This window comes from Phoenix dactylifera, chromosome 9, assembly GCF_009389715.1.
Source record: "Phoenix dactylifera cultivar Barhee BC4 chromosome 9, palm_55x_up_171113_PBpolish2nd_filt_p, whole genome shotgun sequence".
Taxonomy (NCBI): Eukaryota; Viridiplantae; Streptophyta; class Magnoliopsida; order Arecales; family Arecaceae; genus Phoenix; species Phoenix dactylifera.
In genome coordinates this window covers 22,042,456-22,056,677 of record NC_052400.1, presented here as the reverse complement: position 1 = coordinate 22,056,677, position 14,222 = coordinate 22,042,456, and the positions used below count along the sequence as shown (strand labels likewise).

The window sequence follows — 14,222 nt, the reverse complement described above, 5'->3', positions numbered from 1 at the left end:
GGGGCGACAGGCTAGTATGGGTTCCGACGGGACGGACGCGGGTACGGGTCAGAGATCTCCGTGCATTGATTGGTAGGGAGCCAGCTCGTCAGATTGAGGGTGGCTGGATATGGAGGTTGCGGATTCATCCGCGAGTGGCTTTATTCATCTGGAAGGTGGCCTGGGGCTGCCTTCCTACGAGGAGCTTGTTAGCCCGGCGTGGCATGGCGGTCTCTCAGTGCTGTGAGGAGTGTGCAGATAGTCAGGAGACGATCGAGCATGTCCTCCTGCAGTGCCCCAGAGCCAGAGAGATATGGAGGAGATCACCGGTCCTACTACCCGACTCGATAGTCTCTGCACAGGATATGATTCAGATGTTGAGAGCCTCCACGCTGAGTCCCCGATCTGTGGAGGTAGGGATTCTGGTGGCATACTTGTCCTATCACATCTAGTTGGATAGGAATGCCGGTCTGTTTGAGGGGAGGAGGTCGCCCCCGAGGAGGGTGGTGGATAGAGCGACGCTATCGGCGAGGGAGGTTCTTGCGGCTACCATGCGATTTTCTTCTGGGATAGCCAGGGACACCTGGGGTACTCTCCACGCTGCTTCAGCGCCCCGGTTTGCCCTTGTTTCTTGGGTACCCCCACCCCTTGGCTATCTCAAAGTAAATTTCGATGGCAGTCGGTCAGTGGATGGTGTGGTTGGAGGGGTTGGATTTGTGGTTAGGGACCACCATGGCAGGATGATAGCGGCAGGAGGGCGGCGTACGCCTGGACTCTCTGTGGTCGGAGCAGAGCTGCGGGCGGCTTGGGAGGGTATATCCTATGTGTGGCAGGTACTTGGTGTGGTGCGGGTTTGCCTTGAGGGGGATTCATCTGTGGTTGTCGAGTGGCTCCGAGGGGCGGATCGGTTTGGGGATGGCCATCCCCTCATTAGAGAGGTACGTAGGATGGTATGGTTGATGGGCGACGTTCAGATAGGACATGTGTTCAGAGAGGCGAACAGGACTGCAGACTGGGTCGCCTCTCATGCTGTCCGGCATTCCGGAGATTTTACTTGGACGTCTGACGATGATGTTCATCCTTACTTGCATCTTTTACTTTCCCGCGATTTAGCAGGTTGTACTCACGTTAGAGTTATATGAAATGAGTAGCCGTTTTACCAAAAAAAAAAAAAAAAAGAAAAAAAGAAAGGCTCAATATTCTCGATCTCAAACTCCCAAAACCACGGCCACCACTGTCTCCTCCTCCTCCTCCTCCTTCAGCGATGGCATAGTTAGACAGTGCATGGCCGGTATTTCCAGCATCACAACTTTCGGAGCCCTCGCGGCACTCTTTTGGACGAGCATTAGCCGGCCTGACGGAAAAGATGAGCTGCCTCGAGTAATGTCAGGGGATCGCTCGGTGAAGTCCCACCACCGGAAGGGGATCGAGGTGGGGAGGGTGGACAGGGCTGCCAAGGCCGTGGCTGATGCAGCGAGAAAGATGAGCTACGATGAGCCGATGGATTTGATCGAATGGATGGTTGGAGAACGACAAGGACATGTTTAAGCGTGCCGCTAGGCCTGTCATGCCTGCGGTTTTCAACTGCTGCGTGTTAATTGGGAAGGCTTGGGTTGCTACGAAGCCATGTTTGTGGCAGGAGATGTGCTCCAGCTCGTGTGTCGGGCTACTTGGACCGAGTAAATTGGAGGACGGGTCCTGGTTCTTCCTCCTCCACGGGCCCAGGGTTCACTGAGTAGGGTGGTCGTGGTTACACTCCCTGTGGTCTGTGGATCAAGTTGTTGAGCTCTGTAAAGAAACTACGGTCTATTGCTCCTCGTCCAGCTATCCTGATGAACGCCAGGGAAGCGCACAGAGACTGGACACATTGAATTATGATCTTCTTGTCAAGTTTACTGCAACTTGGCACGTTTAAATGCATATGATGCTTCCTGTGGCTTTGTTTGCAAGATGAGTTCACTCCCATCTTCGTCGCCCACCTTTCGTCGTTCCCTCCCTCTCCTCGCCCTTCGTCGTTCCCGCCCCGTTCATCTCTATAGTCGAACTTTGAATTGGGTAAAATCGAAGCTCGAATAATTACTCTAAAAAAAATAGATAATTTTATTTAAATCATTTTATAACCTATCAAAGTTCGTTATGTATCTAAACCTAGGGCATTTGGTGGGGGTGATCATAACATTTTGTTGCACTATAGTGATCCAACGTAGCAGTGATCTCAAATCACCCCTTTTTATCAAATTATCGTCTAGCTCGATGATGGAAAATCTATTCTAGAGGTCAAGTATTCAAGATCACCCTAGGATAGTGATTTGGACTAAATTTTGAAGGCAAAAATACTCCTCAATTCATTAGAAAAAGTTGGTAATATATTATATTAATATTATATATATATATATATATATATATATATATATATATGTAGTATTTATAATATATATTATTAATCATATTATTGCCATATTATCATTCAATTATATTTTTAAAATATAACCAAAATGTATTATTGTACTTTATATTTATATTATAAAATTATTTAATATGTTGCTGCTCTTTGCATTATTTTTCTAATCAAAATAAGTCTTAGTATTAAAATAATAACATATTATTAGTATAAATAAAATATTAAATCTATAATAATAATTAATATATTTGTATAGGATTAATAATTTTCAAGATTATTAAATATACTTTTACAGAAAATATCATGGGTAATTTTGGTATTACATCATCAATGATCTTGGATTTTCATGAAATACTAAATAGATTAGTCGTAAATATCTAGAGATCTCATATTATCTTAGAATAGGAATCACCGATGATCTAAGATCATTTGGATGATCTCATCTGAGTCACCAAACGCTACTTAGAGGGTTTCTTGGAATTTAGGTTTTAGAGAATCCATTAGAAAATGCATGTGAAAGAAAGATGAATGTGTGTTATTAATTTGTTACGCGATTTTTTTTTCTTTCCCCTATCGTCTATCTAATTTTATAAATCGGCTAGCATGCTTATTTTCTTCCTTTCTTAGCAAAACAAGGAGTGATGTACTTCCACAAAAAAATTATAGTAAGTACAAAAGGTAGGATAATCTTCATTTTACGCACACTTCCACATTTAAGAAATAAACCATACCAGTAGAACAAAGTATAATGAGAGAAGGGGGTCCATTTTAGCATGCTGTGCAAGTTGAGAAGAAAGCACAGCCGCCATCCGTGCCTCTGGCACGTGCAAGAGAACAGAGACACTCTCCGCAAAGTCGGCCGTTAGTTGCCGACTTATAAAGCCCCGAAGACGTCAATCTAATTGCCGAGGACAACCCTCCACCTCCCCCTTTCCAAGAAAACGTTGCTCTTCTTCGTCTTCTTCTCTCTCCCCGGCTTCCGAAGAAAAGAACCCTAAAGTAAGGGGATTTTAGCGAGGAGTAGGACCAAGAGGGAAGAAAGATCTGATCTTGGAGGTGGTCGTTTTTCTCCGTCTGCGACGAGGTTAGATTTAAAATCTGGTTTCTTTTACGCGGTTACTGATTCCTGTTTTTGTTTGTCTTTATTTTGTTTAAAATATATAGGTTATTCATTTTGGAAATTATTAAAAGATCTTGTGCGTTAGGTTTTAAGGGTTTAAATTCTATTTTTCGTTTAACTTTTTGTTTATTTAAAAATCTAGGTGTTCCTTTTTGGAATTATTACAAGATTTATTGAATAGTGTTTTAAGTCTTAACTGTTTAATTGTTACCTTTTTAAGGGTTTTGAACGACGTTCAGTCCTTCTTTTCAGATTCTCTACAAGATTTGGACTGAGCGAGGAGAAAGCCCAGATCTTGGAGGTGCCGTGTGCTGGTTTCTCCCTTCCCAACGAGGTTAGATTTAAAAATTGTTCTCTTTTATGGAATTATTAATTTTCACTTCTTGTTTAATTTTAAATCGTTAGAAAAATCTTGGTGCTTTTCCGGAGTCATTGCGGATTTAATATTTGGGTTTCAAGGTTTTTAATTGTCCTTTTCGGGGTTTAAAAAGGAACATTACTTGTTCTGCAAGATTTACAATTTTTCAGCTTATTTTGGTTGTAAGTATGGTAACTTGCTGTTCTATTAGATAAAGTCGGATGTTTGAGGCGCTTTGTTACTGATATCGATTCTTTTTCACAGACAAAACGTGAATCATTGGTTTTCCTACTGATTAGATGTCTTAAACTTTCTCTTTTTGTTCGATTATAGCTTATCGAGGCTATCTATTCCCGTCCTTGAAAAAAATAAAGGCTTTGCTGGTACTTATTAGCGAGCTCGGTGAATGCATATCTTTGGTTATATTGCAATTTGAAATGTAGAGTTTCGACCCTTTTTCCTAGTTAAAAATTATCCTAAATAGTTTTTTCTTTTGAACTATTCATTGGATGTCAAAAGATTTTCTTTTTCCTGTTTAAAGGACAAGATTTCCTATTTCCTACAATTTATTTTCTATTGTAATTAGTGGCTTTCGTTTGTAATGTTTGTCTCGTGTCTATGGATGCAGATTGTGAATAGTTGATTGATGGTGTAATAGATATTTTTCTCCTTATTTGGTCATAGTTTGCCAGAACATTTGCTTCTGGCTTTCAAATGCATTGCATCAGCAATTGTTAAACTCTGCACGACCCTGATTGCTGGATATATTTTACAAGTGCAAAGTACATGAAGTAATGCATCTAATATCTTTTGTGTGTTTGTGTGTGCGTGTGTCCATAAATAACTGGGTTTCAGAATGATCTTAGCTTGAGTTCTTGATCCCTAGGATGAATTTCAACCTTGAAGTAGATTTAATGTCTATACTAGCCTCAACCCGAGATAGTTGGTCAATTGTACATTCTTCATTTTTTTTCCTGTGATATTGTTTTCTTAAAATTTCGATGAACATATGGCCAATTTAAAGGACAAAAATGTTGCCTGTTAGCTAGCATCCAATCAAGATTTTATAAAAGCGGACTTAGGACTCACCTTGTGTCTTTGCTCAGATGCCAAAACCTAAAATTCATTGATTGTTTAGGTAAATTCTATCTCTAACAAAATTTTGAAACTTATGTTAGACCTGAACTAACATTTTAAGGTCAACCTACAAAGCATGCCAAAACCTAAAACTGATTGATTGTTTAAGTAAATTCTATCTCTAACAAAATTTTGAAACTTATGTTGGACCTGAACTAACATTTTAAGGTCAACCTACCAGGCATCAATTTTTTGTCCTTTATTCATCTATGTGGTACTTCTAGAAATGTTCCTTCAATTATATGCAAGTTTTGCCAGTTAGATACAATTTGTTTAGTTGTTCCTGCCAATGAATAAAAAGGTTGCTTCTGATGAGAGATCCAGATGTTCAAATGGTTTACTAGGGTGGTATTTCCCTAGGCAAGGTTACCCTGGCTTCTTAGTGGAGTGTCATCACTATAGCCGTTTGCTTTGCAAAGATGGCAGTGACTGCAGATAAATGCTGTTCTTGTCGATGGACCTCTGACCATAATGGAATGTATCTGGTGCAGGCGAAGCTAGGATGGCAAAGTGCTGTGCCAAATTCTCTAGGACTTGATGGCGTCACCTAATCTTGAGTTGACACCTTTCTGACTTTGGAATTTCATGTATGGGCTGTTTTGATAGTGAAATCAATATAGTGGGGGTGAGAATTTTATCAAGAGTAAATATTGGAGATGTAGGATTTTACAAAGGAGACTGGTCACCTCTAATATATGGGGGTGGGGTGGTGGTGGTCAATAGGATGGTGGCAGTTGGAGGTGCAAAATGGGAATGGTCTGAAATTAAGCTCAAGGAGATATCAAAGAGGTTAAGATCGTTGTGTGTAGCGTATGATCTAGTTAGAATGATAGAAACTGCTATATTGGCTCCCCAACCCCCCAAGCCCCCCACCCTTTTCCTAAAAGAGAGAGAGAGAGAGAGAGAGAGAGAGAGAGAGAGAGAGAAGGAAAAACTCATTATCAATTCTCTAGAAATATAATTTATGACTTAATGATACACATCAATACATTTTAGTCACATGAAGCTTATCTTTGAACTTATTTTTGACTCGAGGTAGAAAGAAAGGAAAACTTCAAAAATGATGTTACAGCTTCATTTTTTTAAAGGAAAATAATTACTGAATTTGAATACTGTAAAGAAATTATTTTCCCTGATTATAGGGTATTATCAAGGCTTTCATCTTAATGGAGATACCAATCTGTATCGGTAGTGGGCACCCAATGATATATATAAACTCAGCCCTTATTATGTTAGCTGACAAAGACCAATATATCCTGAGATATCAGCCCAAATGATATAATTTTTTTGGCTGATATATTTCAGTTTAAATGTCTTTGAACTATCAAATATTCTAGCTAATGCCTTAAAGTGCTAATTCATTTGTTTTATATATAGGCTAGTACCTCAATATCCTGGTTTGGATAGAGTGGCTGAGTTCTCTGAATATCTTGGTTTTTTCCTAATTTTTGCAACCTACGGTCTTAGCCAAGGTAAATTCAGATCTCAGTTTATCTCAATATTGGCCACCCAGAAAGAGGGCCAAGATATCATGTTTATCTTTGGTTTCGTCCTGTCATCGTATTGCCATGTGCTCTATTTGCTATGCATTAAATTGTGATAATATTTATAAATCAAAACCTTTTTTGTGAAGATAAAATTTCCTTCAGAATGGAGGGTCATCATAAGAAAGCAAGAGAAAAGATAAGGGCCATCCTAGAGGATTACCTCCAAAGTTGTTGTTTTCATTTAATCAATATCAAAGAAATCCTTCTATTAGCAAGGGAAGTAGTTAATTTTATCTACTAGCTTAGTGAATCTGCTGAGAACATCATGATTAGGGGGAGAAGACTGTACGTGGTGTAACCTTTCTTGAATTTCACACTAAAGGAGACAAGAAATGAAGTTAAAGGGGCTGGATTTGTATGCGCCTTCAGTTTACTTTCTATAAGCTGGGTACTTGAATCACTGATCCTAATTTATATCTCCACATGCGAGAGTAATCTTTGTGAGAATAGCTTCTCACACAAAAACATCTCTTAAATATGAAAGGATTCTTCTTTGTCCTAGGAATGGCATAGCAAATTACACATCCTTCATTATATTTGTAACGCTTCATCCTTCTTAGCAAAAGTTATCCATCAGCTGGTGAAAGATTCTTTTATTTCAATCAATAAGCTTATGGGCCAAAAATTGAATACCTAATCCATAAAATCCCATACTTGAAGTTGAAGCACATGATGGACTTCAAGCTCTTTGGAATAATGTTCACGTTATTAGGCGTCATATATTGTTGAGTTATCACTCATGAAGGCAATAATGTTAAGTTTTATGGACCATATTACCCTCACACAGCCAAGGTTGACCTAATAAAGAAATAGGTGGCCAATGCACCAATCACATCGTATATAGTTTCTTGTAGGTTATTGGTGAATGAGCAATTATATTGTTAGTGATTGTTAAAAGTAGTTAATTTATGGTTACAGCATGTATAGTCAATCCCATTGGAGCTGCACCAAATGGATAATTGTTCAATATAACTGTTAGCTTCTATATTGCCTACCTCCTCTCACAATAATAGTTTTGTTCCTTCTGGATATTTACACCACCAAACTTCCCTTTGGATCACATGAATTTTTTGGAGGAATCATCTTTTTATTTTGTTGTTGATGTTTCTCCTCAGCACATTTGTCTTGCTTGTTCATCTGGTGAACTGATTCATAATATAAGATAATAAATTAATGTTTTATTAAAATCATTTCTAATAGCTACCACTTAAGCTATGCCTCTACTTTTAGTTTCCATCATAAATCTGTAGCTGCACATGCCTGTAATGTTTCAACTGGTTCACCACCACTACATTGTGATTGCTGCTACTCAAGTGCTTCTTCCTCTGATATAATCATTTTTACCGAATCTTTTCTTGTTGTACCACAGTTGCACTTCGACATTCTCATCTCAACATGCTCTTCAATTTGCTATTCACCTTGACTTTATAATATTATCTTGCATCTTAAATGCAAGTGACAAGTCCACAAAAACCCTAGAAGAACCTCTTCATTTTATGTTGCAAGCTTTAGTTCTTCAAGATATATTTCCAAGTCTTCACTTTACATAGTAGATTTAAGATAGGAGAACATAGATATAATGGTATATCTCTTGTTGAAACTTTTCAATTAGGCCATCTCAGAACTGTATTTTGTATACTTTCTATTAGTAAGATCAGAATTCATTTCATGGTTTCATCAGTTATATCGTATAGCAATAATCTGAGCTGGTGCTAGTTATTTTCCTTATCCAGTCTTAATATCATGGGGTATAGAATTGCGTCTGCTTTTTGTAGTACAGCGCAGGTTCTTTGTAAACTTTTCCATCTAATGTGCAGGGCAAAGAAATTCACTGTATTAATTAAACATTATGAAACTAAACATGAAAGAAACATGCCACATAGAGGTAGATATGACTATTATAATAGTTTTCTTTTCTTTTCTTTGTTATTACACTTTTCAATGTCTTATATGTTCCTATTTTCTAATTGATGACATTGTACAGGTTTAATGCTAGTTAGCACATCCTTTTGTGCTACACTTGCACACTACTACTATTAGATTCTGTCATCTATATGAAGTTCACTTTGTATTAAAACCCAGCTAGTAAGTGTTTGTAGAACTAATTCTCAACAGTTCTCCATTGGAGCAAGCAGCTCAAATTATTGTTTCGTGGTAGCCACCATCTCATATTTTTTAGATTCAATATCCATCCTTAGATTAGTTGCTCAACTATTCTTGCTATATTGTTTTAGTTTCAATACTCATCAACAGTATGTATGCTCTTATCTTTCACCCTCATTTTTTTATCTGGCAGCACTATACATGGTTTTGTAGTGATTGCTGCACCAGGTGTAGCAACTAAGGGAGACTATAAGATGGTTTCTGATGGAGATGAAGAACAGAGCCAGGACTACCTTTTTAAGATTGTTCTCATTGGTGATGCTGCTGTTGGAAAGTCAAATTTACTTGCAAGATATGCTCGGAATGAATTCTACCCAAACTCCAAGTCCACAATAGGAGTTGAGTTTCAAACTCAGAAGATGGACATTGACGGGAAGGCAGTCAAAGCTCAGATATGGGACACTGCTGGTCAGGAACGTTTCAGAGCTGTGACATCTGCATATTATCGAGGAGCTGTCGGAGCTCTTCTGGTGTATGATATCAGCAGGCGTCAAACTTTTGATAGTGTTGGCCGATGGCTTAATGAACTACAAAGTAAGATCCAAAGTTTTCACTAGCCGGTTATTACTTCTGTGCAATGAAGTTTAATGTTGAATGGTAAAAATGTTGAGATTCAGTCACTGGGCTATCTTCTAAATTAATCAAAGAATATATGTCACACAGATGTTGTCGAAATTGACGAGCATTATTGTGGTAGATCATTTGTAACACTTGAATATTGGTCCCAAAGTTGGTTAATGGTCATACTGGATGGAACCTCTGATAGCAATCTTTAAATGCTATATCACATTATCACCAATCTTAGTTTGTAGTGAAAGGAAGATTGCAATCAAGGACCATTGATGATTCAAGGCATAATTCACCATCTATTTGTTTTTTGTCTCTTTTAAATCACTAATGCACATTAGGTTTGCAAATGATTCCTTTGTTTTCTAGAAATATGTCATTTTCCTTGTTATTATTATCAACCCTTCTTTGTTTTTATTTTTTTTAACTTTCTCATTTTACTTCTTTTTCTCTTTCCTTTTAGAAGCAACTAAGGTATATGCTTGGTTATGCTTTCTAAATTTTTTTATCACATTCAAGAAATGACAATTCAATTTATTGATGACAGAGTTTCATGAGTGCTAGGAACATTTCTACCCCAAAAGCTCACATTTAAGATGCGAAAATTCTTGTTGCTGCTTATTTATTTCTTAGAACAATCTTTGATTAAATATCTAGTATCAGATTATGGGCTGCTTTATTTGACCCAATATCAATGATGAACAGCTCACTCCGACATGAATGTTGTGACGATTCTCGTGGGCAACAAAACTGATCTCAAGGATGCCAGGGAGGTAACCACAGCTGAGGGGAAGGCACTGGCAGAGGCCCAGGGCCTCTTCTTCATGGAAACCTCTGCGCTTGACTCTTCCAATGTGGCAGCAGCTTTTCAGACTGTAGTTAAAGAGATCTATAATATACTAAGCAGAAAGATGCATCTATCTCAAGATCAAAAGAAGCCCAACATGTCATCATTAGGAAATGGGAAGACTGTGATTTTACAGGAGGATGCAAATGACACGAACAATGGAGCCAAAGGAAACTGGTGCTGTTCATGAAGCCGTCCATGTAAGACATTTTCTTTTCCTTCCCTCTTTTCAGGTCTGATACTTATCATTCATTGGATTCCATTTTCCATCTCTTCATTGCAAAGGATATGTATGCAATTTGGTTTTCAATGATGATGGAATCATGAAAATGTTGGTTTCCCATTTGCATCTAGACTTATTGCTGATGCTCCAAAGTTTTCTTTTCAGTTTTCAGTGTCCCACTGAACTTTGTTATGTAGATTGAGATTAACATTTTTTGGTGTGCTAGGACCTGATATCGGTGAATTAATGACCATGCTCGTCTCTTGGGTAACCCAGAGAACAAGAGAGAAATAGTGCCGTTCAAATTCATGTTCTGGCTCAAGTCCTCCCCCCACCCCCAAGGACAATTTAAGAAGGTTCTTTCTTCCCCAGGCAGGGGCAGACGGACCTCTGGGGCCATTTGGGTGCGTCGATGGTAATTGTCTTTAGTGGAAGGAATTGTTTGCAGGATTCAAACCCTTGCCTCCTTGATACTGTTTGAGAACATATTTATATGATCTTGTCTCTTTTCTTTTCCTCCTCCATAGTGCGGTCATGTTTCTTCTATTATAAAGCAATGTAAAAAAGATAAATTTTTCCAGCGTTCGACTTTGTTAAATTAGATGCAAGGATTTCACTTGGGGTGTGTAATGATGTAGGTGTTGTAATCTATATACGGTTTGGCTGAAGAATTTCAAGTTGCCCATTTCCTCTCTTCTCTCTCTAGGGCATCTCTAGGACATGCTTTGAAACTTATGCAACTGCTGTACTGCATATCATATTTACTGTATTAGTGCATTATTACATGGTATTTTTGCTACGGGCTTCGATTTTCTTGCACCAGCGTTCATCAAATATCAACTGAAGGAGTTTGAGGGGGGTAGCTCTGGAGTTATAGATCCAGTCGGGGAAAATGGAAGATTAAAAAACAAAAAACTCTTCCCCTTTGCAAGATTTTTGACATCATACCCATACAGACAAATGCCATTAACAGCGCTTTCGACATCACTTCATATACGATCTCTCTCTCTCTCTCTATAGATATAATGCCAATGCCTGAGGGTGTGAATCCACTCTATTTTTTTTTCAATGGTGATTTGAAACTAAGAAATAATTCTGTCCACTCTTTTATTTCTGCATCCGAGTAACTCTTCATGGACTCAGAGTTCTTTTCCCGTCGCTCTATATATTTATTTAATGAGAAGACTGCTACGGTTCTATAAATGGCACTTCTTATGTGTGCAATCAAATTTCTTGCTCAGCTTAAGCAAGTGGAATTCTAAAACTTTTTTTTTTTGGGTCAAAAAAAAAATGAAAACTTTTTTTTCATTTTGATCTTTTTTTTTCTTCGCATGGCATTGATGTCTGACATGAACGGGCAGAGGTTCGGTGCCTGCCCATATAATGAATGCATGACAACCATGATTTAATTCACGTCATGGTGGCATGAGGACGATATCCCATATTTAGTTATTTCCTAGAAATTGTATGAAATATCTCTGACCGCAGTGGAAATGGGTCCCACAGACATATGATAGCTTAGCTTGTGATGCGGATAATCTGATCTATATTTGGCCAAGGTTATGTCCGAGATGAATGTTTATTTGAGTTTGGACCCAAGGCGTTGGATCATCTTTCTTATAGTTTAAGATTCTGCTCTTATTGGATCCAAACACAACTTGAAATTTTTTTTGGATATAAACACAATTTAACGTTATACATAATACAGTAATTAGTACGTTTTATGGATTCATATCTAGAAAAAAGTTTAAGAAAAAAAATCTAAATCCCTGCCCTTGCTTGAAAGCTGACTCGGAGTCACGTACAGGTTTTGATTCTAGTCTCGATTCCAAACTGCTATTGCCGTATCTTAGAGAGAGTCATTTGGTGGGCCCCTTATCGACCAGGTTTGGATCAGTTAAATCTAGAATTTTCTAGCAGAGCTGACTGGACAACCCTGACTAAAACATGCGGTCAGCCTGCTATCGTTTCCCCGCAGTTGCCAAGTTCTTTTGGTACCTGTTCTCAATGATCTTCACATTTCTACCATGGGCTTGACCCCTATTTCAGACATTGCTGCAAACAATAGTTTCCGCTGCATCATCCTATACAATCTGCAATCTCTTTGGAGCCTTTGTGATTCCTCCTCTTGTAAGATCAAACTTTCATCACTTTCTTCTGTTAAATAATATATATATATATATATATATATATATATATATATATATATATATATATATATGTAGACACACATTATACATATATTGTAATATCCTATAAGATTTTTTTATGGATTTTATGAATCTTCAAATGAGAAAAAGGAGATTTCCATTGGTGTACAAGAAATTTAATAATCCACGATAACGGTAAACACGGGAAGAAAGTAAGCAAATTAAGAGGAGAAAAACGAGCATACCAATAGGATAAGGCAGCCAAGATATTGACCAGATTAACATAATGACCACACGCAATAAAAAAGGATAACGCAATGATACCGTTAGCGTTTGGGTATGGACCGGAAATATTTCGACTCCGCCGGTCTGGGTGACAATTTTCTCTCTAAATTTGTTTTTCCTACACTGAGTTAAGCACTAATAATTTATGGTTGACTGCAGAGGTTACTTATGTGGTGGAAATGGTAATTTTAATTATTTAATATCGATAGGCAAAAGACACAGCCAGGGGAAGGTGATGAGGGGAGGGAAATGTTTAACCACAAACGATAGAAATTCTCCTACCTTGAAATTTTGGGTTAGCATAAATCATGCCGTAGAAAGATCATAGAATCATGTATGAAGAATGAGGTTGTAGACTCTGGCCTCAACTAAATCACCAAGGCCTATATACTACCTAGATGAATTTTCTATAGGTAAATCCATGCTCCAGCAGTACTTTAGTTATGTAGCAGAACAAAGAACTCAAACACCCTTTAAAAAAATGAAGTCCACCTGATATATGCATGGGGCTTTCAAAAGTAAATCATAAATTTGGGAATTGGTCAATGCCTCAAAAATCAGTTATATTGGATCCGGACCATCAAATGAAAAGCTCAAGAGCATGCATTACTATCAGCGCGTTCCGGTCCGTGCGTGAGATAACAAACAGAATATTTACTTCATTTCCATGATTAGCTAATTGAAACTTCAATTTTTACCAATGACATCAATGTAATAAAGAGACCAGGGAGTGAATGACATCACTTGTGCAACAAAATGTCTCCCTGAAAATGACACATTTGTTACTTCATTGGAATTATTTGTACTACTAATGATCAAGAAGTTAAAGCTGGAGTGGTGCCAAAAAAAACTCCACTTGAATCATCTTTACCAACAAAAGCCCATGCTCAATAAAATTTATTATTCTGAGCACGAGTTTTTCTGGTCAAAACATACCATGTCGTTGCCGGGAGTTATTTTTGGTTAACAATACTTTGTTGTTCTGCCGTAGATGGTGGTATAGTTAATACTTTAAACTGTATGAGTGATGTTCATAAATGTAACATAATCAATTAACAGGTATAGAGCAAGATCCCCGGAGAGAACATTTGGCAAGGGGATGAGAAATCTAAGATAAGTCTGGAAGCTAGTTTCAGTGACATGAGAATTGTGGAGGCGGAAGAACAATCTAATATTGAGGAAAACAAATCCTTAGGACTCAAAGGGGTAGACATGGAGCAGTAGCAGCAGTAATTTTTATACTATACATATCTCTTAAAGAACATATATGTGTGCATAGATATATACACACACACATATTATACATACATTGTAATATCCTATACGATGTTTTTATGGATTTTATGAATCTTCAAATGAGAAAATCGAGACTTCCATTGGTAGGCAGGAAATTTAATAATCCACGATAACGGTCGACCCGGGAAGAAAGTAAACAAATCAAGAGG

The 14,222-nt window shown here is 37.9% G+C and overlaps 1 protein-coding gene across 8 annotated transcripts; it reads left to right on the top strand.

Moving 5' to 3' along the window:
- The first annotated feature begins 3,282 nt into the window (after positions 1-3,282).
- Positions 3,283-11,034, top strand: LOC103704138 (ras-related protein RABA5a-like). Of its 8 annotated transcripts, XM_026803592.2 has the most exons (6): positions 3,284-3,464; positions 3,753-3,834; positions 6,373-6,467; positions 8,839-9,239; positions 9,978-10,319; positions 10,569-11,034. In XM_026803592.2, the coding sequence occupies exons 4-5, from the start codon at positions 8,900-8,902 to the stop codon at positions 10,307-10,309; spliced, it is 672 nt and encodes a 223-aa protein (XP_026659393.1). In that variant the 5' UTR covers positions 3,284-3,464; positions 3,753-3,834; positions 6,373-6,467; positions 8,839-8,899; the 3' UTR covers positions 10,310-10,319; positions 10,569-11,034. The 8 variants fall into 8 exon arrangements, with proteins under 8 accessions (XP_008785540.1, XP_026659393.1, XP_026659395.1 ...); XM_008787318.3 differs by lacking the exon at positions 6,373-6,467 and having other exon boundaries at positions 3,283-3,464; XM_026803594.2 differs by lacking the exon at positions 6,373-6,467 and having other exon boundaries at positions 8,874-9,239.
- The last annotated feature ends 3,188 nt before the right edge of the window (positions 11,035-14,222 follow it).